This window comes from Aricia agestis, chromosome 17 (assembly GCF_905147365.1).
Source record: "Aricia agestis chromosome 17, ilAriAges1.1, whole genome shotgun sequence".
Classification (NCBI taxonomy): domain Eukaryota; kingdom Metazoa; phylum Arthropoda; class Insecta; order Lepidoptera; family Lycaenidae; genus Aricia; species Aricia agestis.
Window position 1 is genome coordinate 12,485,606 of NC_056422.1, and position 27,897 is coordinate 12,513,502.

General features: G+C 39.4%; 1 protein-coding gene across 2 annotated transcripts; it reads right to left on the reverse strand.

Annotated features, from left to right (window-relative positions):
* Positions 1 to 1,916: 1,916 nt before the first annotated feature.
* Positions 1,917 to 26,886, reverse strand: LOC121735523 (cyclin-dependent kinase-like 4). Of its 2 annotated transcripts, none has more exons than XM_042126363.1 (15): positions 26,876 to 26,886; positions 13,408 to 13,524; positions 12,443 to 12,583; positions 11,583 to 11,777; positions 11,170 to 11,339; positions 10,654 to 10,775; positions 10,269 to 10,452; positions 9,850 to 9,928; positions 8,966 to 9,040; positions 8,341 to 8,407; positions 8,195 to 8,259; positions 7,522 to 7,622; positions 6,551 to 6,660; positions 2,604 to 2,680; positions 1,917 to 2,335 (listed from the first exon to the last, which is right to left on the reverse strand). In XM_042126363.1, exons 2-15 carry the CDS (start codon positions 13,492 to 13,494, stop codon positions 2,282 to 2,284), a joined length of 1,527 nt encoding a protein of 508 aa, XP_041982297.1. In that variant the 5' UTR covers positions 13,495 to 13,524; positions 26,876 to 26,886; the 3' UTR covers positions 1,917 to 2,281. The 2 variants fall into 2 exon arrangements, with proteins under 2 accessions (XP_041982297.1, XP_041982296.1); XM_042126362.1 differs by lacking the exon at positions 26,876 to 26,886 and adding an exon at positions 19,392 to 19,436 and having other exon boundaries at positions 6,536 to 6,660.
* Positions 26,887 to 27,897: the final 1,011 nt, after the last annotated feature.

A 27,897-nucleotide genomic window follows, 5' to 3' on the forward strand; every position in this document is an offset into this window, starting at 1 on the left:
GTCATTGTAATTATTTAGTGTTCTATGCTTAGTGTTTTTAGATTTAAGACCTGTATTACTTCGCTGAAACTCAATAATATTCGCATAGTTTAATTTGGTGCTATCTGTATACTCAATTAGCTCGATCTCAAGGTTTTGAGGCCTTTGAAAAGTATTCGCTGCATTTTATTAGAATTAATAAACATCCTTATTCATGAACTTTGAACGAATTATTAGCTACATATACAGTGTGTTAGTGTAAACACCGTTATCCTTGAAACCATCAAATGAGACCGTTAAAATGAACAACTTTTTCTATGAGAACAATGCTGGAAACTCGAAAAAAATACCGTCTTCATACCTATACGGATGCCCGGATCGTTTTCGATCGTTTTAGATGCCCGAATCGCAATTTGTATGGGTATGAAGACGGATTTTTTTGAGTTCCCAGCATTGTTCTCATAGAAAAAGTTGTTCATTTTGACGGGCTCATTTGATGATTACAAGGATAACGGTATTTACACTAACATCTTGTATATGCCACGACAATTTTTAGATCTCTCGGCGAACCTGGAAGGGCTCATGTGTACAATAACGTACAATTTTTAAAAATATTACCCCCACACCGATTTCGGTGACGCGACGGTGGCTGGTTTCATTAAAACCAGGCCAGTTACGCAGAAGTAATTTTACAAAGTGTGTACACACTACACAGGAGCACTCAGGAATAACTTACATCTACCAATAACTGTTTTGCGATCGACCAATAGCGAGCCGTCTGATCACTTAGATAAGTGATTAGATTGGTAGATACCATTAGCGTGTTCATAGTAAAAGGAGGGGAAGTAAGTTATCTTCACACAAAAGCACCGCGTGCGGCTTGTATGTGTGCGCCATAGTATCAATGCGTCGCCACGTACGGCACACAACAAAATCTCGGCGAGTTTTAGAGGCTGGTACCACCTGGTACCGCCGAGATTTTGTTGTGTGCGGTACGTGGCGACGCATTGATTCTATGGCGCACACATACAAGCCGCGCGCGGTGTCTTTGTATGAAGATAACTTACTTTCCCTCTTTTTACTATGGCGTGTCCCCGCGCGCCCCGCTTACTCCCCGCCCCACCAAAGTGACCTTAAAATCAAACGTTGCGCTTTCCCCTTTTGTAATTGCCAAGCGATCTAAAAGTTGTGCGTGGCCTAATATAAAGTTTTTCTTTTTGACTATTAAAAACAAAGATAAGTACAAAAAGGACACTACATACTTGTAGTTAATCATTCGTTTAATTTTTAAATATTTCGAATAAGGGTTATCTTCTTCAGTGATTGCAAGAATATGCATAAGGTTAAGTTAGCTAAGTTGTGTTGCGTATTTCAACTCCCTGCTTACTGTTAGAGTTAGGGTTGGTTTACACCAAAACGCTTTGTAGCAACGCGCGGACGACGATGCAACATTCTGCTTATTGTTACAGCGTCGTCGCGTCAGGACCCGGACCTTAGTTCTTGACCGATATGCGATGACGTCATCATTGTAACTGCCAATTAAATATAATAAACTTGTAATTATTACTCCCTATTTCATTTATTAAATTATTACAGTCAACCATTTTTTTTCAAACACCATTTACAAAAAGCCAGTGTGAGAAAGGACTATTTGAGGACGAAGCCCTCATCAGCCAAGCTTTTTGTATCATGGCCCTTTAATGTCCTATAAAACAAGAATTTACTTCATAGTAAATATATTATAATGACAAGTAAATAAACTTTTGATTAATTATTCTAAATATTTATTTATAAATAACAATTACATTCAATTTTACAAAATGTTACAAAATGCATTACATACACATTTACAAATTTTATTAATAAATATTCCTAAAAGGTTATTATGATATTGATGATTATTGAATTTATAATAATATTACAATAGGTATTCATATAATATGCATACTGCATAAACATTTAAATAAATACAACACAAAATACCCAAAACAGCAAGTCTCAAGTCTGGCAACATTCACAACTTGTAAACAAAAGAAAAGAAGTGAATAATAAATAACTTAGTACTATCAGAGAAATAGATTCATAGGCAGATGGACCTACGAGATTTGGTCACCTTGTGCCAAATCCAGATGATAAATCGCGATTAATAATGACTTGACATAACCCGAACAAATTACAAAAGGTCCGCCATCTGCTTATGAAGCAATTTCTTCGGTAGTACTTATTGCAAAAATATGACAAATAAATGATAAATAAAATGGATATGTCAGTAGCCGGCTCTCCACAAGCCGCGGCCGTACAGTCACATGTACGGTAGCGTGGGGGTCTTCTGACCGGTCACGTCAGAAATGTTGCTCTGAAAACACGTTCTTATTGAATAAAATTATCCATATGAATCCCTGCTAGTTATAATATGAAAGTGAATTAACTGTCTGTTTGACTGTAATATTTTTTAATCAAACCGCTGAATCGATTTTGATGAAACTCGGTATGGAGTCCGGCGAAAATGTGGCATATTTCCGCATGATTTTCCGACCATTCCGGGTAACATCTAATCTGATAAAAAAGGAGGTATCGTAGAGTCTACATCTATCTCTAGGGGATATCTTGAATAAATAGCGTACCTGGTATTCCCAGGGGTCGTAGTTTTTAATGATGGTCTTCTGTGGTTTCTTCGCCTTCTTCAATGGACTGTTGCTTGCTTAAAGCAAAAAAAAAGAGCTTTTAACCGATCTCATAATATACTATATCAAGATATGCCACAATAGCTGTGACTTTCACATTACAATTACAAAGGGTGTGTTCCGAAACTGTAACAGTATTATGGTTCGTGACGTGGCCAGTGCCAGATTTATATTTTTTTATAAGTGTAGGCCACTTTATTTCCACCGCCCCGTGTACGAAATCTGCCCTCTTTGGACGCCGCGGCCTATACAGCCTATTTATAAATTCGGGGCTGCAGATGGCAAACTCCGCCGTTGCCGGTCCCAAGCCCGGATGCAAAAGGAGGAGGGTTGGTCAGGAGGGACCACACCTACCGTAAAAGGTCAACGCCGAGCCTCAGGCGGCGGTAACTAACCTGACAACACCATGGCCAATCTGCGCCCATGAAGCGGTAACCAGTGACCGAGGGATCTAAATAATCTCTAAAAGACTGATACGGAAGGAAGTGGGAACCCACCGTGATTATTATCCCAAGAAAACCCCCCCACCATGAGTACTGAGAACAATGAGAGCGATTTGTTGGACGACCCGACTAACACTCGGCGCCATTCGGTACCCGGGCCGGATGGTGTGAAATATGCTACCGAAGCTCCACTTGGAGGATTTATCAGCAAATCTACCACCTCTAAACATTTAAAAACATCAATACGTAAACGTCATCGTATAGCAGCCTGGAATGTTAGAGGATTACTCAAACCAGGCAAACTGAGCATCGTAGAAAAGGAAATGGACACCAACAAAATCGATATACTGGCTGTAAGTGAGACCCACATGCGAAACAATGGCCATTTTAAAACATCTTCTGGGAACACGTTCTATTTCTTTGGATCGGACGACTCCAGCTTGAACGGGGTAGGCATCTTAATACCCGAAAAACTCAACCGCTATGTTCTTGGTTACAACCCAATATCAGATCGAATCATGACGATGAAGTTAAATACTAACCCCTGCGCTTTACACATCATATCAATATATGCCCCCACCTCACAGTCAGCGGAGGAAGAGATAGAACAGTTTTACGGAAAGTTGGAAGAAACTCTAGACTCTATACCAAACCGAGAAATAACTTTAATACTCGGGGACTGGAATGCAAAGATCGGCAAAACTACCGAAAACGACCACCTACACGAGGTTATGGGGCGTCATGGACTTGGTTCCAGAAATGAGAGAGGCGACAAACTAATCAGTTTCTGCATCAGCCGACATCTAGTCATATTAAACACCTGCTTTCAACACCATCCTAGAAGATTGTATACATGGAAATCACCAGGTGATAGATACAGAAATCAAATTGACTATATCCTTATCAATTCCCGATGGAAATCATCTGTGAGCAATGTTAAGACGTTTCCAGGAGCTGAATGTGGTTCTGATCACAATCTACTTGTGGCTTGCTTTAATCTGCGCCTTAAAACACCTAGAAAACGCACTGCCAACAAACGTCACCAATTGAATGAAGCTGAAAGAAACGCTTTTCGACAGACCATGGAGGACAGGTTGAGGTCCTTGAGCTTGGACTTGAGCTCGACTGACACAGCCTGGAATCAACTAAAAACTCTTTTCAACGACTCTTTAAAGAGTGTCAGTAATCCAGCCAACAAAACTTCTGAACCCAAGAAATCCTCCTGGATCTCGGAACATACCTGGGAGCTTATACGTCGTAGGAAGGCCCTTAAGGTAAAAGGATTACAAGACCCTATAATACGAAAGGAGTACGAGCTACTATGTAAGTCCATTGATAATTCCTGCAAAGTTGATAAGGAAAAATTTTTACAAGGCATCTGTACGGAAATCGAAGAGCACTCGCTAAAGCTCCAAACTGCAGATCTTTTCAAAAAAGTTAGATTACTGACGAGGAAATTCAAACCAAAGACGTGGACAATAAATAACGACGACGGTAAACTACTACATCAATGTGACGAAGTGACTGAAAGGTGGCGTAGATACTGCGAGCGCTTGTATAGTGATAACTCGATTGAACAACAACCTAAACCTGTAGATAACTGGAACAATATAAGATTGGAGCCAAGCATCCTACGTTCCGAGGTGCTGACAGCGATAAACTCCCTTAAATTAAAGAAGGCTCCAGGTCCTGATGGAATAATCGCAGAAGACCTTAGATTACTAGGCGAGACCGGTGTAGACGTACTGCATGCAATCTTCAATAAGATCTGGACCACTGGCGAGTGGCCAAAAGATTGGACCGAGTCAATTGTGCTACCTTTACATAAGAAAGGCTCTACTAAGGAATGCGAGAACTACCGCACATTGGCCCTAATATCACATGCAAGTAAAATACTACTCCATATCATTAACAGACGCATTCGGCATTACTTGGACTGGCAAATTCCTCAGGAACAGGCAGGCTTTGTTAAGGGAAGGGGAACTCGCGAACAGATCTTAAACGTTAGGCAGATCATAGAAAAATCGTATGAGTATAACACACCTGTAATAATGTGCTTTGTCGACTATAGCAAAGCCTTTGACTGCGTCAATTGGAATTCCTTGTGGAAAGTACTAAAAGAACTTGGGGTTCCGGATCACCTAATATATCTCATCCAGTCTCTCTACTGCAATAGCTGTGGCGTAGTAAGGATCGAGGATATGACGTCCCAGCCCTTTAAGTTTGGCAAAGGAGTACGACAGGGCTGTATTCTCTCACCAATTTTATTTAACGCATACGGCGAATACATTATGCGGAAAACCTGCGACCAATGGAGGGGAGGCGTCCGCATAGGAGGAAAAAAGTTAAATAATCTTCGATATGCTGATGACACTACTCTCTTGGCTGCAAATGAAGTCGAGATGCAAGAACTTTTGGAGAGAATGGAGCAAATCAGCAATACCCTAGGCCTCTCTATTAACAAAAGGAAAACCAAAATAATGATCATAGATAGAGGAAACTCACTACCATTGACTGGCGCTCTAAAACTAGAAGTGGTTAGCGAATTCGTATACCTTGGGTCTACTATCACGAACAACTGCTCCTGTGAACCAGACATACGTAGGAGAATTGGGATGGCTAAGAGTGCCATGTCTCAAATGCATAAAACCTGGCGTGACAGGAAGATTTCGCTAAGAACCAAGACGAAACTTGTGCACACGCTCATATTCTCCATCTTTCTTTATGGATCTGAGACATGGACTCTGAAGTCTGCAGACCGCAGACGTATCGACGCCTTCGAGATGTGGTGCTGGAGAAAAATGCTCCGAATTCCATGGACTGCATTCAGAACCAACACATCCATTCTGGCTCAACTAAATATAAAAACAAGGCTCTCTACCATCTGCCTCAAACGCATTTTAGAATATTTCGGACACATAGCCAGAAAAAAAGGAGACAATCTTGAAAAACTGATGGTAACTGGCAAGATTGAGGGAAAAAGACCACGAGGTCGCAGTCCCATGCGTTGGTCCGATCAAATCCGCACCACACTTGAGTCCACCGTCTACGACGCTCTTCGAGTGGCCGAGGATAGGAACAGCTGGCGTAAGACCATTAGAAGGAAGGTCATGGAAGGGGGAGGTCACGACCCTCAGACATGAGGAACACGACTGGAGGAGGAGGAGGAGATGGCAGAATCATATTAAAATATAAGCCAGTGCTCAAGTCGTCATAATATTGTATCTGAGGTCATAATTATTGTACCGATGTGCAACAGGTGAGACAAGTGTGACGCATTATAATGACATCGCAACAAAGTCCATGCACTGGCGTATATTTCGGAACGAATAAACATAACTTAAATTATTTTTAAAACATAACTTAAATAAGACACATTTTGACTTAGCTTCTGTAATAATTTTAAAGCTAGCTACGAATAGCACTCACTCCTGAAGCATTTACCTCCTGACACGTATGGGAGGGAGAGGTCTGGCAGAGTTTTCTTGCTGGTCTTCTTCACCATCCCTCGAGCTCGGAGAACCTCCTCGTCCATCAGAAACTTGGTGTTCACTCTGAAAAAACAAAATTGATGCATTTAATAAAGTGTAAATATTTCACGCAAAAACTATTTAACTTTACTATATAAAAAATGAGTTAGGTACGTAGTAATTTCGGTTTTAGATAAACGCAGGCTACTACTTTTAATACGATATTCTAACATACTGATTTTTTTATACTATTGCTTAGCTTTTATCGCAGACATTTGAGCGTGGCGACTGAATCCAGAAATTCCATAACGAAAAAAATAAGTTTTTTTTAAAAATTAAATAAGGGGGCAAACGAGCCAACGGGTCACCTGATGGAAAGCAACTTCCGTCGCCCATGGACACTCGCAGCATCAGAAGAGCTGCAAGTGCGTTGCCGGCCTTTTAAGAGGGAACAGGGTAATAGGGGAAGGTAAGGATGGGAAGGGAAGGGAATAGGGGAGGGTAGGGAAGGGAATAGGGTAGGGGATTGGGCCTCCGGTAAACTCACTCACTCGGCGAAACACAGCGCAAGCGCTGTTTCACACCGGTTTTCTGTGAGAACGTGGTATTTCTCCGGTCGAGCCGGCCCATTCGTGCCGAAGCGTGGCTCTCCCACGTAAAAATTTTTTCTGAGTAAAGGATCAAATGTTTTCAGAATGTCTACCTGATGCCTACCACCGGTTCGGGATCTACCCCCGGAAAATAACCTAACAACCAGACTCTGTTGGCGCGGCGTTGTCGTGCATCGTCGGTGTTCGTGTGCGTGCGAATACCTAGATGTATACGAACTATAATTGCATAAGTTGCTAAAAAATGCTATGCGATAGTTTTACCGCGGCAATCCCCGAATGCCACACGTATTTTTTAATAAGGAAGCTCTATTATAAGTGGTATACATTCACTTACTTCTTGATGTACGGCGTCCTGGGGTAGCTGTTGTTGGGCTGGGGAAAGTTCTGGATGGTGTGGATCGTGCGCGCCGGAGACCGGGCGGCAAAACTTGAACTCTGTAAAATAAATAATGACATTTACGAATACGACGAACTAGATATTTTTTTGTATCTAAAATAATAACTAATTCCCACACCGATTTTGGTGACGGTGGCCGGAGGGAAACTAGACACATTACGCAGGAGTCATTTTTATATTGCCCAAGTGTGTGCGCAGTACACAAGAGCACTCTCTACTCCTTTACTCTCATAACCCAGTGGGACGGAAGACCGACACGACTGGCGAGAGATCAGGCGCAGGACCGACTTTTTACATGCCCATCCGACGCATGGATCGTCTTACTTGTCAGACAATCAGGTGATCAGCCTGCATTTTCCTAACCAACATGTTTCCAACGCGGGAATCGAACCTAGGACCTCCGACTCAAGAGCCGCGCTCTAAACCAGTGGACCACGGACTATCTATAGTAAAAAAGATATTATAACGACATTTTTGACATGCAAGCTGTCCCAAGTTGTTTTCAAGCCGTAACCATAACTTATTTTAGCAAAAACTTTTATAGGTTAGGATTATTATTTATTACTAGCCTTTAAATATTTTTGTGATAGTAATTTAAGTTGTAACATACCGTATTATCTAAAATCAGTGGTGGACTGTGGGATTTCTTGTCAGCCATGTCACCGTTTTCCGCATCTGAAACGTTTAAACAATTTTATTCAAACCAATGTAATTAATAACTTTATTTTTAATAAGGCATTTAATATTGTATCATACTCGGTACATAGTTGTAGTCAATGAGGGATTCCCCTGCAGTGCTGCTGGGGTGAGATCTACTGAGGTCCTGAAAATAGAAAACAAAACATTTTTTTTAAATATTATATACAATTAGTGTCCTCATTTTATGTTCAAGTATCCTGTATTTTATCGTATAACTAAGACATGTCTATTATTCGCATCGTGACCTACAGAATTTTTATTTTTTCAATTTGTAGATAAGGATACTAGGACTCGCTACGACACTGACATAAAACTAAAAACTTATGTCTAAGCTAGGAGTCACCAATTAGTTTCGCTCGGGGTCCATTTTAAGAAATAAAATTACCTTCACGGTCCGCACTGTATAAAAAAAAACAATGTAATTATGGAAATTACAAAGGTATTTATTTACATAATCAATGAGAAAAGTATCAAGTTTTTGTTGCTTGTTTGGAGTGAAATTGGTGCAAGCTATTGACATTAAATCCTAGAGATGTTCATCAGTAAGTCGAGACCAGTCGATTTATTTTTTACGAAGTTCATCAACATGCTTGGTCCGCACACAATGGGTCGGCGCGGCGGTCCGGATGCGGACCGCGGTCCGCCATTTGATGACCCCTGGTCTAAGCCATAACTATCTCACCGCTGATATGACATTGAGGGTCCACTGATGTCGAGGCTTCCCCGGGCGAGATGGTGCCGGCGGCTGCTGCGGTGACTGCAAGAAAAATATTAGGTACCATCGAGGAAATTGATTTGAGGCAGTTGACGGACCTACGCCATTTGGTCGGCTTATGTCAATTCAATGTTATAGTTTGTGCGTTTTATGATGATATGCGTGAGTCGTGACACATTATAATTGACAATAGTAGGGAAGTTACCGAACAAAAATTAGTCGATAATTTAAAAATATCGAATCACTTCGTAAAGGAATTGCAATCGAAATTATCGATTTCGTACTGACATTTCAGTGGTGCCGGCGATTTAAGATGGCCGCCCTTTTTTATCGATTTGATTTCGATTCAAGAGAGTCAATCTCTATTGACATAAGTTCCGTTTCATGCATATGACATTTTTCAAATGTTTTCGTAACAATAACTTTATACTCCTATTTCACAGATAATATTTATAATTTTTATTAATAAGCTAGCATTTAGCATCTTTTCATTTTTATTCATTTACAATTATAGAAAACATTTGTTTTTGTAGATGGAATATAATTTATTACATTTTGTTTTTTTTCGTTTTCTTGTAAAAAAACTCCGTAGCAAGGAACATGAAAACTGTCACCCATATCATCTTAGAACGCACAAACTATAGCTGTGATTTGTCGGATGGGTTTGACTTAACGCGACCAAATTACTTAGGTCCGCCATCTGCCTAGGAATCAACTTCTCTGATAAAAACCACGATTATATAAAATCTTGTGAAGCTTCGTGGTTATAGCGGAAAGCCACTTTCATGGATAATAATAGTACTAGAGTAACGAGAAAAGGTAGTCAAAAGACAAATCAAAATATAAATTACAATAGCTTCGATGTCTTTGCCTAGTTTCTTCCGGAGTTCCGCGTTAAAGGTCTCCGCAAAACCGTCCGCCACGAAGTATCTGAAAAAAGTAAAACACAAAAAACGTTGTAATGACATTCTTGATATTGTTTAAAAGCTTGTTCAGATTATTCAAGTGAAAAATTTATGTGATGTGTCATGTGAGTGATATGATGTATGTGAGCCTACAAAAATATACAAGACAGCAATGGGGTTTTGTGGAATGGTAGTCAACATAAATCACGTGTGATCCATGACAATTAAAAAAATAATCTGTGATATAAAAGTCTAAACTCGGGCAAACAAACTGGTGGTTCCCTGATTTGACCCTGGTCTAAAAATTCACGGATTTCCAACCTTCTAAAAAAGAAGTGCTGCTAAACACTCCAAATCTAACTCACTTATGCCTCAACAGCACGCTAGCAGTCGGCCTCGCTCGGGGCTCAGTCCTCAGACACGCTGCCATCAGTTCCCGGGCCAGTCCCGTGCCAGGTATGCCGTTGGTGCGAGCTGCCCCCCGCGCCCCCGCCCCGCCCGCGCCCGCCAGCCGGGACACCACTTGCTGGTGACGGGGGGCTAGTTTACCTGGGGAAAGAAGGTCACAGGTTGTAGGCAACTACTAATCTAAACTCTAAAAGAGAAAGACCAACACCACGTAGTAAGTTTTACTACGTGGTTTTGATTGGTTGGTTCAATCGGGAATTGTAAACGTACTGTAAATTGGTTGGCGACCTATATTCCACCCTGGGTTCTGCTCTGCTCTCTATGAAACATCCTAGAACTCACCGATGATCTTAACGATGAGAGCGAGCTGGTCGATGTCAGAGTCGCCGGGGAACAGCGGGTCGCCGGTCAGCATCTCCGCGAACAGGCACCCCACCGCCCAGATGTCCACCTCGGGACCGTATCTGAAAGAACTCACATAGCTATTGGATACTTGGTAGAAGGTAGTCTCTCAGTAGGAGAAATTATTAAATTCCTAAGGGATTTTGTACTGGACATTTCATTTACTATGCGTTTCGTTCCTTAAAAGCAATAGAAAGGGAAAGTGATGGCAAATCTAAGAACAGAGATGAGCGAATAATATTATACGTATTGTAGAATACCAGGACTGGTGATAAAAATTTGCCGTAACAACAGCCATGTAGTCATGACAACACAAAGAAACAAATAAGGCATAAATAGTTATTCAGCTCTTAACTGTCTATTCAACACAAGTATTAAGCATTATTTTAAATCAGACAAATTCAGCAAAAATAAGAAATGGTTAAATGCTGATTAAAAAAGGTTCAAAATCTCTACCTGTGCTCCGCTACCAGCAACTCCGGCGCTCTATACCACCTCGTGGCGACGTACTCCGTGTAAGGCTCTCCGGGTGCGGCGAGGGCTCGAGCAAATCCCAAGTCACACAGCTTCACTATACCGTTGTTGGACACTAGAACATTCTCGGGCTTTACGTCTCGGTGGATTATCTGGTGGAGAAAAAAAAATCTACGTAAGTAACGCGTAGTTTTCTCTAAACCTCCATCCATAAAAAATGCTTTTGTTGGAATAATACAATGAGAAGCATTTTAAAAAATATAAAAAGTTGTATTTTTGCAAAGTGACCATTTGGATGCGGTTATTCTATAACCGACATATATATTTATTAATAGCCGACGAATCTATTATTTTGCCAGTCATCACAGTTTCCACAATCCCTATTCAACACTCACAGAATTCTGATGGCAGTACTCCACACCCTTGAGCAGCTGGTACAGATGTCTCCTGGCCGTCTCTTCCCCCAGCCCCCCCGGTGTGGCCTCCAGCTCATCCAGTAGTGTGTGGTCCAGGTACTCGAACACCAGGTAGAACCGCCGCTTCCGACGAAACACCTCGATCATGTTCACGAGGTGGTCGTGACGGAGTTTCTGGAAATTTTAAACGCCAGTTCAAATGTCTAAAGATGATAAGGAATCAAGTTTTTTTAATAAAACGAGCAAACGGGTCACCTGATGGAAACCAACTTCCGTCGCCCATGGACACTAGCAACATCAGAAGAGCTGCAGGTGCGTTGCCGGCCTTTTAGGAGGGAATAGGGTATTAGGGGAGGGTAGGGAAGGAAATAGGAGAGGGTAGGGAAGGGAAAAGGGTAGGGGATTGGGCTTCCGGTAAACTCACTCACTCGGCGAAACACAGCGCAAACTGTTTCACGCCGGTTTTCTGTGAGCCCGTGGTATTTCTCCGGTCGAGGCCCATTCGTGCCGAAGTATGGCTCTTCCACGTCATAAGCATTATATTACACGTCAGCAAAACTACACAACACTTCGCTCCATGGGACGTGTCGCGACGATCCGCTGAAACACAATAGTGCCCAAAATGCAAGACGCCCAATATTAAGTCCAAAAGATTTCACATTTTAGGACGGCCATTCTTTTGTGACCGATCATGAAAATATAAACTGGATATAAATTTAAATAAATCTAGGATAAAGAAGAATGGGTAATTTCTCCAAATGACTGTTATTGCCTTCTTTAAGTTGGTCTAAGTAGAGTCCGGGTGGTTACTTTAATCGCATGTTATTTGTTCTTCCCACCTTCAACATCCTAATCTCCCTCAGCGCCATCTTCCTGACGGCGGTATCCTCTTCTGTCTCCAGGAACTTCTTTATGGCGACGAGCTGGCCGGTGTCTCGTCGCCGGCACTTCAGCACAACGCCGTATGAGCCTTCGCCAACCTGGTGTTCAATAAAAATTAAATGTACCCGAACAAGCAGATTATTATATCTATTGTAATTATAAACTGATGACTATGACTGGTACTTGCAAGTTGCAATATCAACAAACCCACTCCGCCAGTCTATTTTTTCCCCTTTAACTTTACGTTCTGCAAGAAACAAATAAACAAATTCTGAAACCTACTTATAAAATTAGATCAGCATACGGCTTTTTGCGGATACCGCCATAAATATGAGTGTCGTGAGCTGTCGTGACAGAGGGACGTTTCGCGAACGAGAGCGGGTCACACACCACGTACGACCAAGGCCGAAACATGCATGCTCCAACTTTTTCAACCAACAATACTTCGTAGACGTAACCCAGAAAAAGAGATACATAATATCTTTCTTGCTGAATTATGACTTATGACTATGAGAATTGGAAGCTGGCGAACAGATCCGGATTAGTCCGCGAGAAAAAAAATTACACGGTGGCTAAAAAACTAGTATTAACTACTACTACTACTGAACTAATCGGGTTTTGTTTGAAAATGGACGTTTGCCTTTTCAACCGGTTTTGATTGAAATAATTAACAGGAATTGACGCAGATGGATCAAGAAAAGGCGATTCGAAAAAAAAAATACTTTTACACTCTGGTGGACTTATCCGGTTTTGTTCGCCAGCTCCTCATTAAAGGAATAGAGAGCGTTCCTATGCACTGGACACACCTCGGGCACGAGAAAACCACCCCTGCGTATCTGTTCTCGTTTCAATGAAACTCTTTGCAGTCACTGAAACTAGTGTATGACACGTTTTTAGTATGGAGTGAAACCCTGTTCCTCACCACAGACAGCTGTTCATATTTATCCATCGCCCTGCTGCGCGGCGTGGAGGCGGAGATGACGGCGCGGCGGTCCATCCTCGTGCACATCACGACGCATCACTAGCACCACATTGATACCTGAAACAAATGAAATACCTCATCATCGCCTTTCACTGAAAGGAAGGTCGATGGGATCTTAGGGTCCACTACGAATGTCAAACATCCCAATCTTGGGCGGCCCCGCTATCCACTTTCTCAAATCGTCGGCATTTCAAGCCGCAGGGCACTCTACGTTAGCCTGCTCGTAGTAGCGGGGCCGTCCAAGATGTCGCAAATTGCTAAAAATCAGAAGCCATTGTACCCGTACTCTTATCATGAATTTGTTCAGATCAGTTTTATATTCTATATGAGCAAATACTCATACATGCACTTGCGTAATCCCTTTCCCTGTTAAAAAGGCAAAAAAAAAGTAACAAAATTAACCTAAAATAAATTTCCATCACCTCTAAATCCGCAACTCTGGAGGAACCTATTAAGTGCGATATCTTTTTATATTATAAAAGTAGAACTTCCCTTGAAATGATGGAATAATTTAATATAATTAGTATGAGTTTCGTTCTACACTTGTGAAGTAAATGTATAAAATAACTGGCCACTGTTTCATGCCGCTCTTAAAACATTAATGTATTGGTTATAAGTCATCAGATGAAGCGATTTATGTTTAAAGTTTGATCTCAACTTTGTTTGTGTAGAAAATTCCGTATCTAAAGTATCTTTGCGTGCTTTTTTTTAATTGTTTAGCCGTTAAAGTGAAAAGATGTTACATAATATGGACTTGCAGATAGACACACCGTTGCGTCGTAGTACCGCACATACCGCAATACACTTAAAATTATAATCCTCCTCGAATTAATTTTGTAATAAAAAATATAAGAATATTTAGCCAACCAAAATTGTTATGTGGTTTTATTTATATGTATATTTTTACTCGAACCTATCTCATAGGACCTTGTCCTATCAAACAGACTATAGGAGTCACAAAAGCTAACCGCTTATGTTTGGACCTCAACACTTGCGAGTTCCCACGAACAAAACTCTTTAATTATACACAACTACCCAATTATGTGGTCAATAAATATTTTACTTTGTGACATATACCTACTATCACTAGCTGCTATTTGACCGAGCTTTGCTCGGTATTCGATAAACCACGAATAAAATGACATTTTCTAAAAATGATTCCTAGCTAGATCGATTTATCGCCCCCGAAACCCCCTATGTACTAAATTTCAAGAAAATCGTTGGAGCCGATTCCGATACAAGAATTGCTCGTTTAAATATATAAGATAAAAGTTTTAAAAGCATTTCATGATCTCATAATTCATGTAGAAGTGTTTAGTAGGAAGAGACTAATTTAATACATATAGTTAATCGAAACCCTGTAACTGAACTTACCCTTAGTTCGGATACAGGGTAAGTCCGGATAATTCAAGTTTACTCTAAATTAAACTACAATTACAGTACAGTATTACAGTTTGCGGTTGCAGTGCAGTATGGCGTATATGCCCGTAGCGCCAGGCAAAACAAACACTGACTAATTTACTGATATGTTGAATTATACAGACTTACCCTGTATCCGAACTTACCCTGATTAACTATTATTTTAGTTTAACAACAGTTCACGTTGCGTTAATCTGTCTCTTGATAGTCAGAAAAACTTTACCAGGTATTTTACTACTGATAAATCCGACACATAATAATGCTGAAAGAGCACTAAAAAGCAGCAATACTGCGCACCATATCTGCCAATTGATTCGAATAACCATGATTGACATTTGACACCATGATTGCGAAACTCGGGAATGCTCAATCGATGTTGACGATGGGTGTGTACGTTCGCTTGGTGACTATGGGCCAACGTGAGGAGACCACATAACAAACTAAACCATTGCGTGTATTTAAATAAATAAGTAAACAAGCGTACCACAAGGTCACGTTTTGTCACCGACGTTCATGTTCACGGTCACCGTCATCAAGTAATAGAGATTAATGAAAAGATAAACTTCGACATTAAATAGTTTATGGCGACATTAATCAAACATTAAATAACTCATTTTTCTACGATAAAATGAAATACTTATTATTTCTTTTCAGGCGACTTGGTTGGCTACTATGTATCTACTATCCACCTGTCCATCTAGTAGGTTTTCCCACACTTTCAGAAAAATGCCTAAAATTATGGATTGACATGTTATTTCAACCGTTAAACCTCAAACTGTCAATCATACACAACAAAAATCACAGCAAAAATACATAATACTCCTCAGTAATGTCCATTGCTAACCTTGGTGCTATTTCCATGTCCGTATTAATAAAAAATAGATTGTCGTCTGTTTGTCGTGCAGGTAATGGACGTACGGAGGGGGAGGAGGGGTTAGAACCAATGTCAGACCATAATGACTCTATACGTAACCTCTACTGATGGATGAAAATATTAGGTCTTATAATGTCAGGTCTTTCGAGCTCTTGCGAATGACTCACTCTGGAAAGCGTATGCATACTTTACAATTATTATAAATGCAAAAGTGTGTATGTTACCTCCTCACGCCCAAACTACTGAACCGATTTTTCTGAAATTTGGTATGGAGCCACTTTGAGTCCCTGGAAATGACGTAGGATACTTTTTATCTCGGAAAAATGTACGGTTCCCGCGTGATAAAGGAATTTGGTTTGGGCGCAAGTAAGCTATAAAGGCAGGCAAAACTAGAGAGCCGGTTTTAAATATTTTTTGGAATTCTGCAGTCTGCACAACTGTTCATAGTCTAACTTTCCGCCTGGTCTACTCTATGTCTGTGCCAAATTTCATCAATATCGATCATATTTAAACCAAAGCACATAAATTATACAAGCAAGTTATAGATTAAGCCAAGTATAGACATAGATTAAGCCAAATATTATTTATTCATCACTTCTTAAAACTATAATTTAAAACGTAGAACGAATAAAGAGGGATGTTTAATTCACAATTGACTAACATAATATATTTTAAAGCCTTAATAAGTCGTCATAATATAATGTAAACGACAAACAATTTAAAAGAAATGCTCATTTGCGTGGAATTTAAAACGGAACCAAATTTACTGTCCCCAAGTTACCCTCACGGAATTAGCGGCCGCGACGACGTATCATACGTAGAGATATTGCACAAAAAATAGTTAAATTGATTTAATTTCCTTTAGAAATAAACACAAATTTTAGAAATTTATAAAGTGTTATAACATAAGACTTACAACCATTAGGCTGTCGTCATCTAATCGAAAGCTAAAATGTTATAGCTTCACTTTCGAAAAACCAGGGTGATAAGATGGTATTCAGTCCAAGATGAACTTTAAACTTCTATCTCCTTGCTTAAAAGAATATTATTTAATAAATTGCATAATTCACTGTATAATGTTTTGCCCTTGTTTGTTACATTTATAAAGGTGCTTGATAGATACAGCGTATCTATTGTATAAAATTATTATTATTGGGGCAAATGCATTCAATTCGCGACAGCTCGTAAACCTAGAAGGCACACGCCAAAAGAAGAAGAACTTACGTTCTTCATCTCATAATGCTGAATGTATTCTTACACGCGCGTCTCTCCGGTTTTCACCTGAATGCAACATCCCTAACAATGTAACATCTACGTGCGATCGGAAAAAAGTTGCGTGTCTCCTGCGATAGCCCGCCACCGCCCGCCCGCCCTACCGACGACAATCAATAAGCAAACAAAATAACCCGTTACCCGAATTCCAAGGAATATGGATTGTATGGATTATACTCTGGAATCATGTTGATTGTAGCTTACACAAATTCCATGGAATATGGATTGTATGGATAATATTCAGGATTCATATTGCTTATCCAGCTTTCAAGAATCATTTATAAACAATATGAAAGAAACGATTTTGGCAGTCTATGCGTGTTGGTTCCAACATAGCGCCTGAAAAATTTGCCGTGGTGACGGGTGGACTGAATTGTAACAAGTTTTACTTTCTTAAACTTATTAATACTACCCAACAATAATAAAATAAAATATCTTTTGATCTAAAATGGGTATGATATAAATGATTCATGATACACTTTTTGAAAGTCGAACGAAGAAACTACGTATAAACTACTATAAGTTATTGATATTATTATTAATTTGTATTCTGATCTACGTAGAATGCACACACAGTATCTTAAAGCAGCTGAAACTACTAACATGCATTTTGTTTCGAGACTGTGGAAAATTGTGCACTCCTGAAGGAAATCTGTTTGTTATGGCGGCGTCTATTTCGCTTTAAAGTACAGTGCCTCAGAGCCATAGGCGGGTCGCAGTACCTTTCCCGTATTCGTTTTCCATATTCAAAATTCCGTGAGACTAGCGCAAACGTTTGTTCTATGCACGCTTGTCGGCTTGCACTTGAAACGTACGTAATTCGTTCCGTTGGGAAGAAAGCGAACGTGTGCGCCAGTAAATGTATTTTCTACTGATTCTATGCATTCGGATTTGCGAATACGGAAAACGAATTCAGAAACGGTATGCGGAAAACGTAAAAAATTGTACGACGACGACAAAATCACGAATCTACAATAAAGTAATGTAGACAATTTTCTACGTATCGTGACTATGTCTCCAATATAATATTCTCTGTCGTATAATTTGCGAATGTTTTACAATACTCCTACATTTATGCTAAGTAGAGAGCACGCTGACTAAATTACAGCTCACGGAAATTATTAAGAGCCCCTGCAGACTTTCTAACGGCCGATAGTTTGGTCGGGTTGGGCTGTTAGGGCGCACAATACGCCAACAGTTGGGTTGATGGTGAGTGCGCAGACTAGACAATAGTATGTGCGCCGGCAGAAATAATTTCCAAGGAGTGCAGATTTATTCTTTCTTTTTTTTCTTTTTTTTACTTTTTTCGAACAACATGTGACTGTCTATTTACGTCAACAGAATACATTTAGTGCCGAAACATTACGAACTATCTTTGTACGGCATGATAATAGGGTTACAGACGGCTGTTTATTTCAATAATTCCTGTTGATCCCGAGATTCCCAAGGGGTGCAACTGCACCACCTGGCACCCCCCTGCCGGCGCCCATGGACAACAGGCCTATTGCTCTCGCACGGTTCCGTTCGTAGCGATAGATTCTTGAATGGAAAATTTTACACGATTCGGATTTCTACTGAGTCGGCCGACCAAATAATCTGCGTCGTGTGCGCGCATGGAAGAGCATCGTATGCATCGGCCGACAGTTTGGCAATAGTTAAGTTTGAAGACAATCGTTAAACTCATCAAACTTAATTATCGGCCAACTCGGCGTCGTTGTAATATGCGCACTTCCATACAGTTTCACACTGATTGAGAGCCAAACTAAAGTATCGGCCGATAGAAATCTGCAGTCTGCGGGGGCTCTAAAGCCTCGGCTACACAGACTCTATATGCAGAAAGATTGTACAATGTACAGTTTTCCAAAGACGTCATTTTGTTTTCAGTCAGTCAGTTTTGTGTGATTCTCAGAGCTTTTCATGTCTTAAGAAATAAAATGCAATATTCAAAGATATTTAGTGATTATTGGAGTATTTACTTAATGGATATTTTTAGAAATAATAATATATGGGTAGAGTATTAAAACCTTAAGTAATTAGTATATTTTTTGGTAAAGAATTATAAAGCTTCTTTGATATTGAAATAACACAAACTGCTAGTAAATAAATAACGTTTGTAATTTTGGTAAATTTTACCGCAATCCACTATTATTATAAGAAGATAAGATTTGTAATGATATAAAGAAAATAATGTTTCAAAAACTAACATAAAAATTTAACTATACTTAAATATATCATAATTCATAACATACCAATTCTTCTCGCAGCCTCACTTAAATAAAACAATTAACCACTATTAAAAACAACAACAATAAACAAAACAACGACCAAATAAACAAACAAAAAACACTACTCATAAAACCTTTTCGTAGACGCTCTACGACGGGGCTACGGCGTAGCGTGCTGCTACGAACGCGGCAGAGCCAAGACTGAAAATGGAAAAGGCATTACCTGGCTGACTTTCCACGGTTTTAAAATGGTTTTAAATTACTATAACGCGACAATATAATGTACTTTAAAATGCAGGTTAAAGTTGAGGTTAGTAATTTTGTAGATTGACTTAGTGCGATTGTCTTTTGTTGGTTATTTTGTAAGGATTTGTGTGAATTACAAAACTACCCTTACTTAATATAATTATAAATCTTACGCGACTAAAGCAATAGATCATTATAAATGTACCTTTCTAAAAATTTCATGAATGTTTTCTTACAAGTATTTCGAAGAGGGGATCAATTGACAAATAAAGTAATTTTCGAGTAAAAGAATTATATTGAAGATAACTAACATTTTATAACATAAAGGCAATTAGTCACTATTTCCCCGATAATTAAAAAAAAAACTTGTAGTTTACTTACTTTATCATAATATTATTTACCTAAAATCTATTTTTTTATTTCAAAACATTTTCCCGCTCCTAAAGCCTCCATTAAAGCAAACGTATACGTGGGAGAGCCATGCTTCGGCACGAATGGGCTGGCTCGACCGGAGAAATGCCACGTTCTCACAGAAAACCGGCGTGAAACAGCGCTTGCGCTGTGTTTCGCCGAGTGAGTGAGTTTACCGGAGGCCCAATCCCCTACTCTATTCCCTTGCCTACCCTCCCCTATTCCCTTCCCTTCCCTAAACTCCCCTATTACCCTATTCCCTCTTAAAAGGCCGGCAACGCACCTGCAGCTCTTCTGATGCTGCGAGTGTCCATGGGCGACGGAAGTTGCTTTCCATCAGGTGACACATTTGCTCGTTTGCCCGCTTATTTCATAAAAAAAATGAACACTTTCGAATTGTCATTTAAGTACCCAATTTATCCACTTACGTCTTCAAAAATCATATTCTAATTCGCTTTTTATGAATCAATACCTGCAAGATAACAACATGACAAACTGCTTTTCGGGTATATTCGTGTACAGCAGAATGTCACAGCGATCGTAAAAATAATCCAAAACGAGTGCTCTGACCCGAGCGATGCAAATACAAAGTAAAAGAAAATGTAATCCTACGTCCTAGCCCTATGTTTAAGGAATAAATAACTTCTAATCAAATTGAATGGTTACGAATACGATCTAATTTGATGAAATTGGGAACAGGAGAAATGGTTTATGATGAGAAGATAGATATGGTAAGCAGAAGACGGAATATAGCTTACTTTATTCGCTACAAAAAAGAAGGTTTCAGAACATTGGCGAAGATGTTAATATTTACATACATCATAATATTTTTTTTAAAGTTAGGACAGAAAGGCTTAATAGCGACCAACTTATCTGACAAATACTCCATACTCTATCTGTGAGATAATTTATGGATATCCGGCACTCATCAGTAAGTGGTGAAACAGGCCCTAAGTTATGTTTCACAAATGTATTTGTTTATTTCTTTAGTTTTTAGAGCCTAATATTTTCCTAGTTTCAAACACTTATTTTATGATGATAGCGGTGATGATGATGATGATGATGTATTCACGGTAAACACCGTAATAAATCTGGTAACGTAAGGCGGCGTAATTATTACGTGGCACAGCTGCGGTGTGCACGTAGTATACGGGTGTTACGGTATAGGTGTAGACTGTGGAGGTATAGTACACCCTTACAACCTCAATACTGACGAAATGCTATGTAGGGGACACACTGAGAGAAATAATTTAAATTGAACGTGGTGGATAGTTATGTCGATCTTCGATCCAAAAACTGCGAACGAATTTCGGTAGTATTGAGCATATAATCTATGTATTGTCCTGAAAAGGTCTGACTCCTCCTCCTCTGTCTCCAACGCCCAGCAGGCACCATGAACCGTTAATTGTGTAAAAGTGTATTTTGCGTGCAAAAGATTCTATAATCAGAAGACATTGTGAGCGACCGAGACATTTCCGTCGTCCGTGTGGGGGTGGTATTTTGCTTCATACCTTTAGGGCTCCCCGCTCCCACACTATACTGCGAATTCACATCGCATCGTAATGTCATTTTTATTATGAATTTTGTCGCAGACATTTGCGATGCGATGCGTATTCGCAGTTGTGTGTGGGAGGCCATAAAGTTAACATGTAACATTGCAATTGAAAGTATTGGCTTGATTTATTTAACAACATATCCAAAACATCCAATATCTTTCACAGAAATAAATCACCCATACTTTTATTCATATGGTTCAGTGTGACCCCATCACCACCCTCACCGCGAAGTCGGTTCCGGCGACAGGTCACTGACCCCTCGCGTGCCCGCCGCCGCGGTCAAGGGACCCGCGTCGGACGGCGTCGGCTGCACAGGCCGATACGATGCGTCGGACATCATAGGCAACTAGCAGTTCGATACGATGCTTCGGAATGAGTCATCTCTTGCAGACCGATAGACCGACTTCGTTGGTCAGGATAGCTCGATACAAGAGGTCAAACATCGTTGGTAAATTAAGCTCGACAAGGCATCTAACAGCGTTGGCTGTTGTAGCCCGATACCACCCATCGGACGTCGGTCCCTTAATTCCAATACGACCTGTCGGACAATGTCGGTCCTATCATTCCAATATAAGTTATGAGTTATGACCCATCGAACAATTTGGGTCTCCTCATCCCAATACGATAGACAAAGTCGACTCTTGCAGCCCGATACGACCCGTTTGATGAAAAATGACTTCCTCTCCTTTGATTATACTCTCTTTACTTTGTTCTGCTGCGTTCCATTCCTTTCCGTTCTGTTCTTTTATATGTAATACTATAGGCCGTAGCTTAGACATATCCTTGGAATATCGCTCAAGTAAATACAAGTTTTATGTGCGCGCGACATGATAGTGTATATCTATAATCTATTATTGCTATCATCCCCTTTACCTTTATGGATATAGGGCAGGCTATAACTCGTAAAGAAATGGCAGTAATTCATGAAAATTTTATTCATTTCCACGCGGCTTATCAGTCGCCCTATCTATCGTTAAATAGGACTTGATCATTTCCCCTACGCGAGTTTTTGAGGTTAACGAACAACGCCAAACATTCATCATAATTACATTATCATCTAGGATCAAATTTTTTACGCCTGTTAATGTTGTTGAGGGGGTGAAGAAAATCTAAAAAGGTTTTGAATCTTATCTTATATATTTAAACGAGCAATTCTTGTATATAAATATATAATTGGAATCTCGGAATCGGCTCCAACGATTTTCATGAAATTTAGTATATAGGGGGTTTCGGGGGCGATAAATCGATCTAGCTAGGAATCATTTTTAGAAAATGTCATTTTATTCGTGTTTTATCGAATACCGAGCAAAGCTCGGTCATATAGCTAGTATGTATTTATAAAACTAAGGTCTAAGCACTGTAAGCTGCTAACATGTTACTCTTTTTAGCAATCACACTACAGGATCATGTTACGTATTAATGGTACCTACACAATACTTACAGGCATCTATGGCGTAGTAAGCCTTAGAGCCACTTAGTCAAAAAGGCATTCAGTGATGAAGAGCAATAGGAGTTATTAAGTAAAGTAGCCTTTATTTCATTCCTATGGTCGATTTATGGTTTTTAAGGTAGCCATAATCGGCAGTAATAAGCAATAAAGTAGTGCCTAGTGCCCATTACTAAATAGAGCCTAGAATTTTTGTGATATATAGCTGTAGGTCCACTAGCAATTGTGCCTAGATCTTATCATCCTCCAAAGTCGTAATTCTTTCGCGCTAATGGTCCTAACAACGTTTCTTTTTGATTACATCGTACAATCCATACTTACTTCCATACTAATCTATACTAATATTATAAATTCGAAAGTGTGTCTGTCTGTGTGTTTGTCTGTTATCAGCTCTTCACGCCCAAAACGCTGAACCGATTTTGCTGAAACTTTGTATAGAGATACTTTGAATCCCGCGAAAGGACATAGAATACTTTTAACCCGAAAAAATGTAAGGTTCCCACGCGATAAATGCATTTTGGTGCAAACGAATTGGGGGGCGTCATCTAGTTCAAAATATCCATAATTTCATACTAATATTATAGTCTGTCTGTCTGTCTGTTACCTCTTCACGCACCACTGAACCGATTTCGCTGAAATTTAGCATGGAGAAAGTATGATTCCCAGGAAAGGTATCCTATGCACTTTTTATCCCGGAAAAACATACTAATATTATAAATGCAAAAGTGTGTCTGTCTCTCTGTATGTCTGTTATCAGCTCTTAACGCCCAAAACGCTGAACCGATTTTGCTGAAACTTCGTATAAAGATACTTTGAATCCCGCGAAAGGGCATAACTACTAATAATATATTCTGTGACATAGGATACTTTTAACCCGAAAAAAATTATGATTCCCGCTCAATAAACGAATTTTGGTGCATTATATAATTTTAAATACAAATCTTATAACCGTTCTCTGAAGTACCATGGTACCCAACTGTCGCAGTCAGCATAACAAATGTTTAGTCTAACAATGCTATCGTTTCCCAGTACTGTGCTGACCGCCTGTAACCGGAGACTACCGAGAAGCGAGATAGCACATCCCGTTGCTATCGTGTTCAGCGTTTTATCCTCATCATCATCAGGGAAGTCAGTGTCGTCAAGGTAATCTAAGGGCTCGTACACAGAAAAAGACACGACGTCGCTTGCAAATATCGGTGGCAAAAACACTTTATAAATTCGCAATTATATTTTCGGTGCGACGTCGCATCACAATTTTGTGTATGAGCATTAGGGACCTATCAGACAGAGAGCGGTCACACGGTCAAGCGTTCAAGCGGTCAGTTTTGCGTTCTCTCTGTTGTTTTCAGTTATATCATTTATTCTAACTGTTGCTTCTCAATACATTTTGGATAATGTATTGTATGTTAGAAAGAATTTAACTAAATTTAAAACTAAAAGTGATAGTCACGGTAGAAACACTAGAAATAGGCACAAGCTGGAAATACCAGTGATCAGACTTAGCAAAATAAGTAAATCTTTTAAAGGTCAATGTATACGCCTTTACAATAAAATCCCGGAAAACGTTCAAAATCTATCAATTAATAAATTTAAAAAAGTAATTAAAGAACGTTTGTGTGCCAAAGTTTCTACTATACGGTCAAAGATTTCCTAAACGATAGCACTTCTTGGGAGTAGGATGGCTGCTTGCAAGGCTGCTTCTACATTTATTATATGTGACTTACAATTGTGTATTCATATTGTATAGATTAAGTTATTTACATTGTAAATTTTATTTTTTTAAAAGACAAATTTTCCACTTTTTTACTAAAAAGTGGCCACGTGCGAGTTTCTTACGCCGGTTCTTCTCGCCGGGTTAGTTCCCGAACCGGTGGTAGGCAACATGTAGTTCAACATTCTGAAAATATTTGATTCAAATTTATTCAGAAATAAAACAATTTTTATTTATTTTTATTTATTTATTCCTCTATGGTTTAACAAAATTTCAATAAATGCCTTTCTTGATCAGCGACATCTCTTGAAAATTTCGTAGCTTGCAAGGAGTTTTAAAAAGAATCTACCAGATGGCACATGTTATTTATTCGTTTGCAGAGATATGATATTCATTTGATACACTTAACGCCATCTATCATTCAGATGAGAACTAAAAACTGTAGACACGCTGGTTTGTATGGGACTCGACGGTCTATAATATTTTCCTTTGTCTATGGTTATATAGAAATACTCACACGGGGGCGTTCTCACCGCGTCAGAATTTCTCCCGTGTGACTGACCGCTCGAACGCAGAATACGAACGCAGAACGCAGAACGCCGGAACGCGTGACCGCTGTCTAATAGGTCCCTTAAACTGTTTGCATCAGGCTCAACTAGGGTTGCCAACCATACTGTTTTAAACAGCATTATACTGTTTTTCATTAAATTATACTTTTTACTGTTGAAGAAAAATAAAGTATAGGTACAAAATACTGTTTTCACCACCAAATGTCAACACTTTATTAGGGCGTATTAAACCTAGACGCTCAGACTTTTTTTTAAAGTTAGTTAGTTTTGCAAGAAGCTCTAATCAATATCTCGATCGTACTGTTCATTTTACTAAAATACTGTTGAAAATACTTCGGAGATTTAAATATACCTACTTTATTTCTTGCCAAAAAAGTTGGCAACCCTAGGCTCAACTCATAGGCAGAGTCGAAGCGAAACGTCATGTTTTTCGCCAAAGCATATTCTGAATCAATTCCTCTATTGTTCTATTATTACTGAGTATTATTATAAGTACTCTGCTACAAAAATATGAAAGCGTCGAAAAACGAATGCGCGCGTTCTCGCTGGCATATTTTCGTTGCATAAATTTTTACTTAAATGATAGAGCAATAGAGATGAATATCTATATACAGTGTGTAACAAAAATAAGTGATAATACTTTAGGGTGTGTACGTGTTCCTTGTAGAGAGTTCACTGTGAAAGTAGCAGCTCTGAGAGACGAAATTTTTTTTTCACTTTTGTATGGGCAAGGGCCCGAGCGTCACGAGTTTCCCCATACAAAAGTGAAAAAAAATTTTGGTCTTTCAGCGCTGCTACTTTCACAGTGAACTGTCTACAAGGAACACGTACACACCCTAAAGTATTATCACTTATTTTTGTTACACCCTGTATATAAAACTCAAAGGTGACAGACTGACATGGCGATCTATCAACGCACAGCCCAAACTACTGGACAGATCAGGCTGAAATTTGGCATGCAGGTAGATATTATGACGTAGGCATCCGCTAAGAAAGGATTTTGATCAATTCCACCTTCAAGGGGTTTAAATACGGGAGGAAAGTTTGTATATAATATTACTTCTTAACGCGAGCGAAGCCGCGGGCAAAAGCTCGTCATGAATATGCTGTAGTAAAAAAATATGACACGTCGCGACGCTTCGACTCTGCATCAGTGTTGACTGGATAGTGAACTCATTTCCAACCTTTGATGTCAATGAATTTTAACACCACCGTGTTCCAGTGATTTAGGGCGTAGTTTTAAGGTCGTGGGTTCGATCCCGCGTTGGGAAAACGTTGTTTCTAATTGGCTATAAATACTATGTTGTAACGGTTAGGTTAGAGTGGGTTGCACCAGAGGCGTTGTTATAGTTAAGGTTAAGGTTATGGACTTTTACTAGGGATCTGACAGTTCGTTTGACATTTTGTTATGGTTAAAGTTATAGTTAAAGTAAGTTGGTGCAACCCACCCTTAGTTTCGTTGTCGGGTAGGTTGCCGGACTTAAGCAAACTTGGATAAAACGTTTTTTCAACGTATGGCAAAATGTACGATTAGTACGTAGTATTAATAATACCCTGTTTATATAGTAGTGGGCAACACCAAATTTCAATAATAATAGAATCAGCTGATCATTTTGGCTCTTGGTGGCTCTTGTATTGCAAGCCTGAACTGAGCTAAGCATAATTCAACCAAACTTACCGCAATGCAAAATAAACGCTCGACCAACTTTCACAAAAGTAATTAAATTGTATATTTTTATGAATTTAAAATATATATGAATAATTCAATATTTTATTCATTCACACAAACTTTGACAGTTAAGTATTTCTAATATCATAATGTTGTTTTTATCCGGTTGTTGAAGCAAGGAGGTTTATATTATTGTCTGCCGCTATCGTATTTAAATATGGTTTCTATTTATAATAATCTTAATTATAAGTTTCATGTTTACATTAGAATTTAAGGCCTTATTATTGAAAAAATGTTCCCGTGCGATACAGAAACTTCTGAATTGCGGGCCTTATCTAGGAGTAATATTTAATTCAATTTACTTAATATTGATTTAACTTTATTGCAAAACGTGGAGAACCATGCTTCGGCACGAATGGGCCGGCTCGACCGGAGAAATACCACGTTCTCACAGAAAACCGGCGTGAAAGCGCTTGCGCTATGTTTCGCCAAGTGAGTGAGTTTACCGGAGGCCCAATCCCGTACCCTTTTCCCTTCCCTACCCTCCCCTATTCGCTTCCCCTCCCATCCCTCCCCCCCCCCCCCCCTATTTTATTCCCTCTTAAAAGGCCGGCAACAGCTCTTCTGATGCTGCGAGTGTCCATGGGCGACGGAAGTTGCTTTCCATCAGGTGACACGTTTGCTCGTTTGCCCCCTTATTTCATAAAAAAAAAAAACAAATAAAATAATGAAAAACCTAATTGATTTCAATAAGCATTATCGGAAATCAAAACACGCAAACTGGTTCCTGGAAATTACGCGAATGCCTCGAGGTAATTTGCTAAAATAGTTCTGTAGTTATTTGTATAAAATCAAAGTTGCTAATGTACTTTTAAACGCTTGAACTAGCCTTTTCATGTCTGAATTCTACGTGGTCTAGCGTTATTGATGGCAATTTGCAACGATATAAAAATTGATTGTACCTTTTATACATGTTTTATATATAAAGAAGACAATAGACGTCTTTGCCTTATGTTTTTCGCTTTGCTTTA

Excerpts from the sequence above, each read along its gene's own strand:
- LOC121735523 (XM_042126362.1), bottom strand. The coding sequence starts at position 13,494 with ATGTGCACGAGGATGGACCGCCGCGCCGTCATCTCCGCCTCCACGCCG. Across the intron at positions 12,584-13,407 it reads AATATGAACAGCTGTCTGTG|GTTGGCGAAGGCTCATACGG; the intron begins GTGAGGAACAGG and ends ATTGAACACCAG. Across the intron at positions 10,776-11,169 it reads TTGCTGGTAGCGGAGCACAG|ATACGGTCCCGAGGTGGACA; the intron begins GTAGAGATTTTG and ends GAGTTCTTTCAG.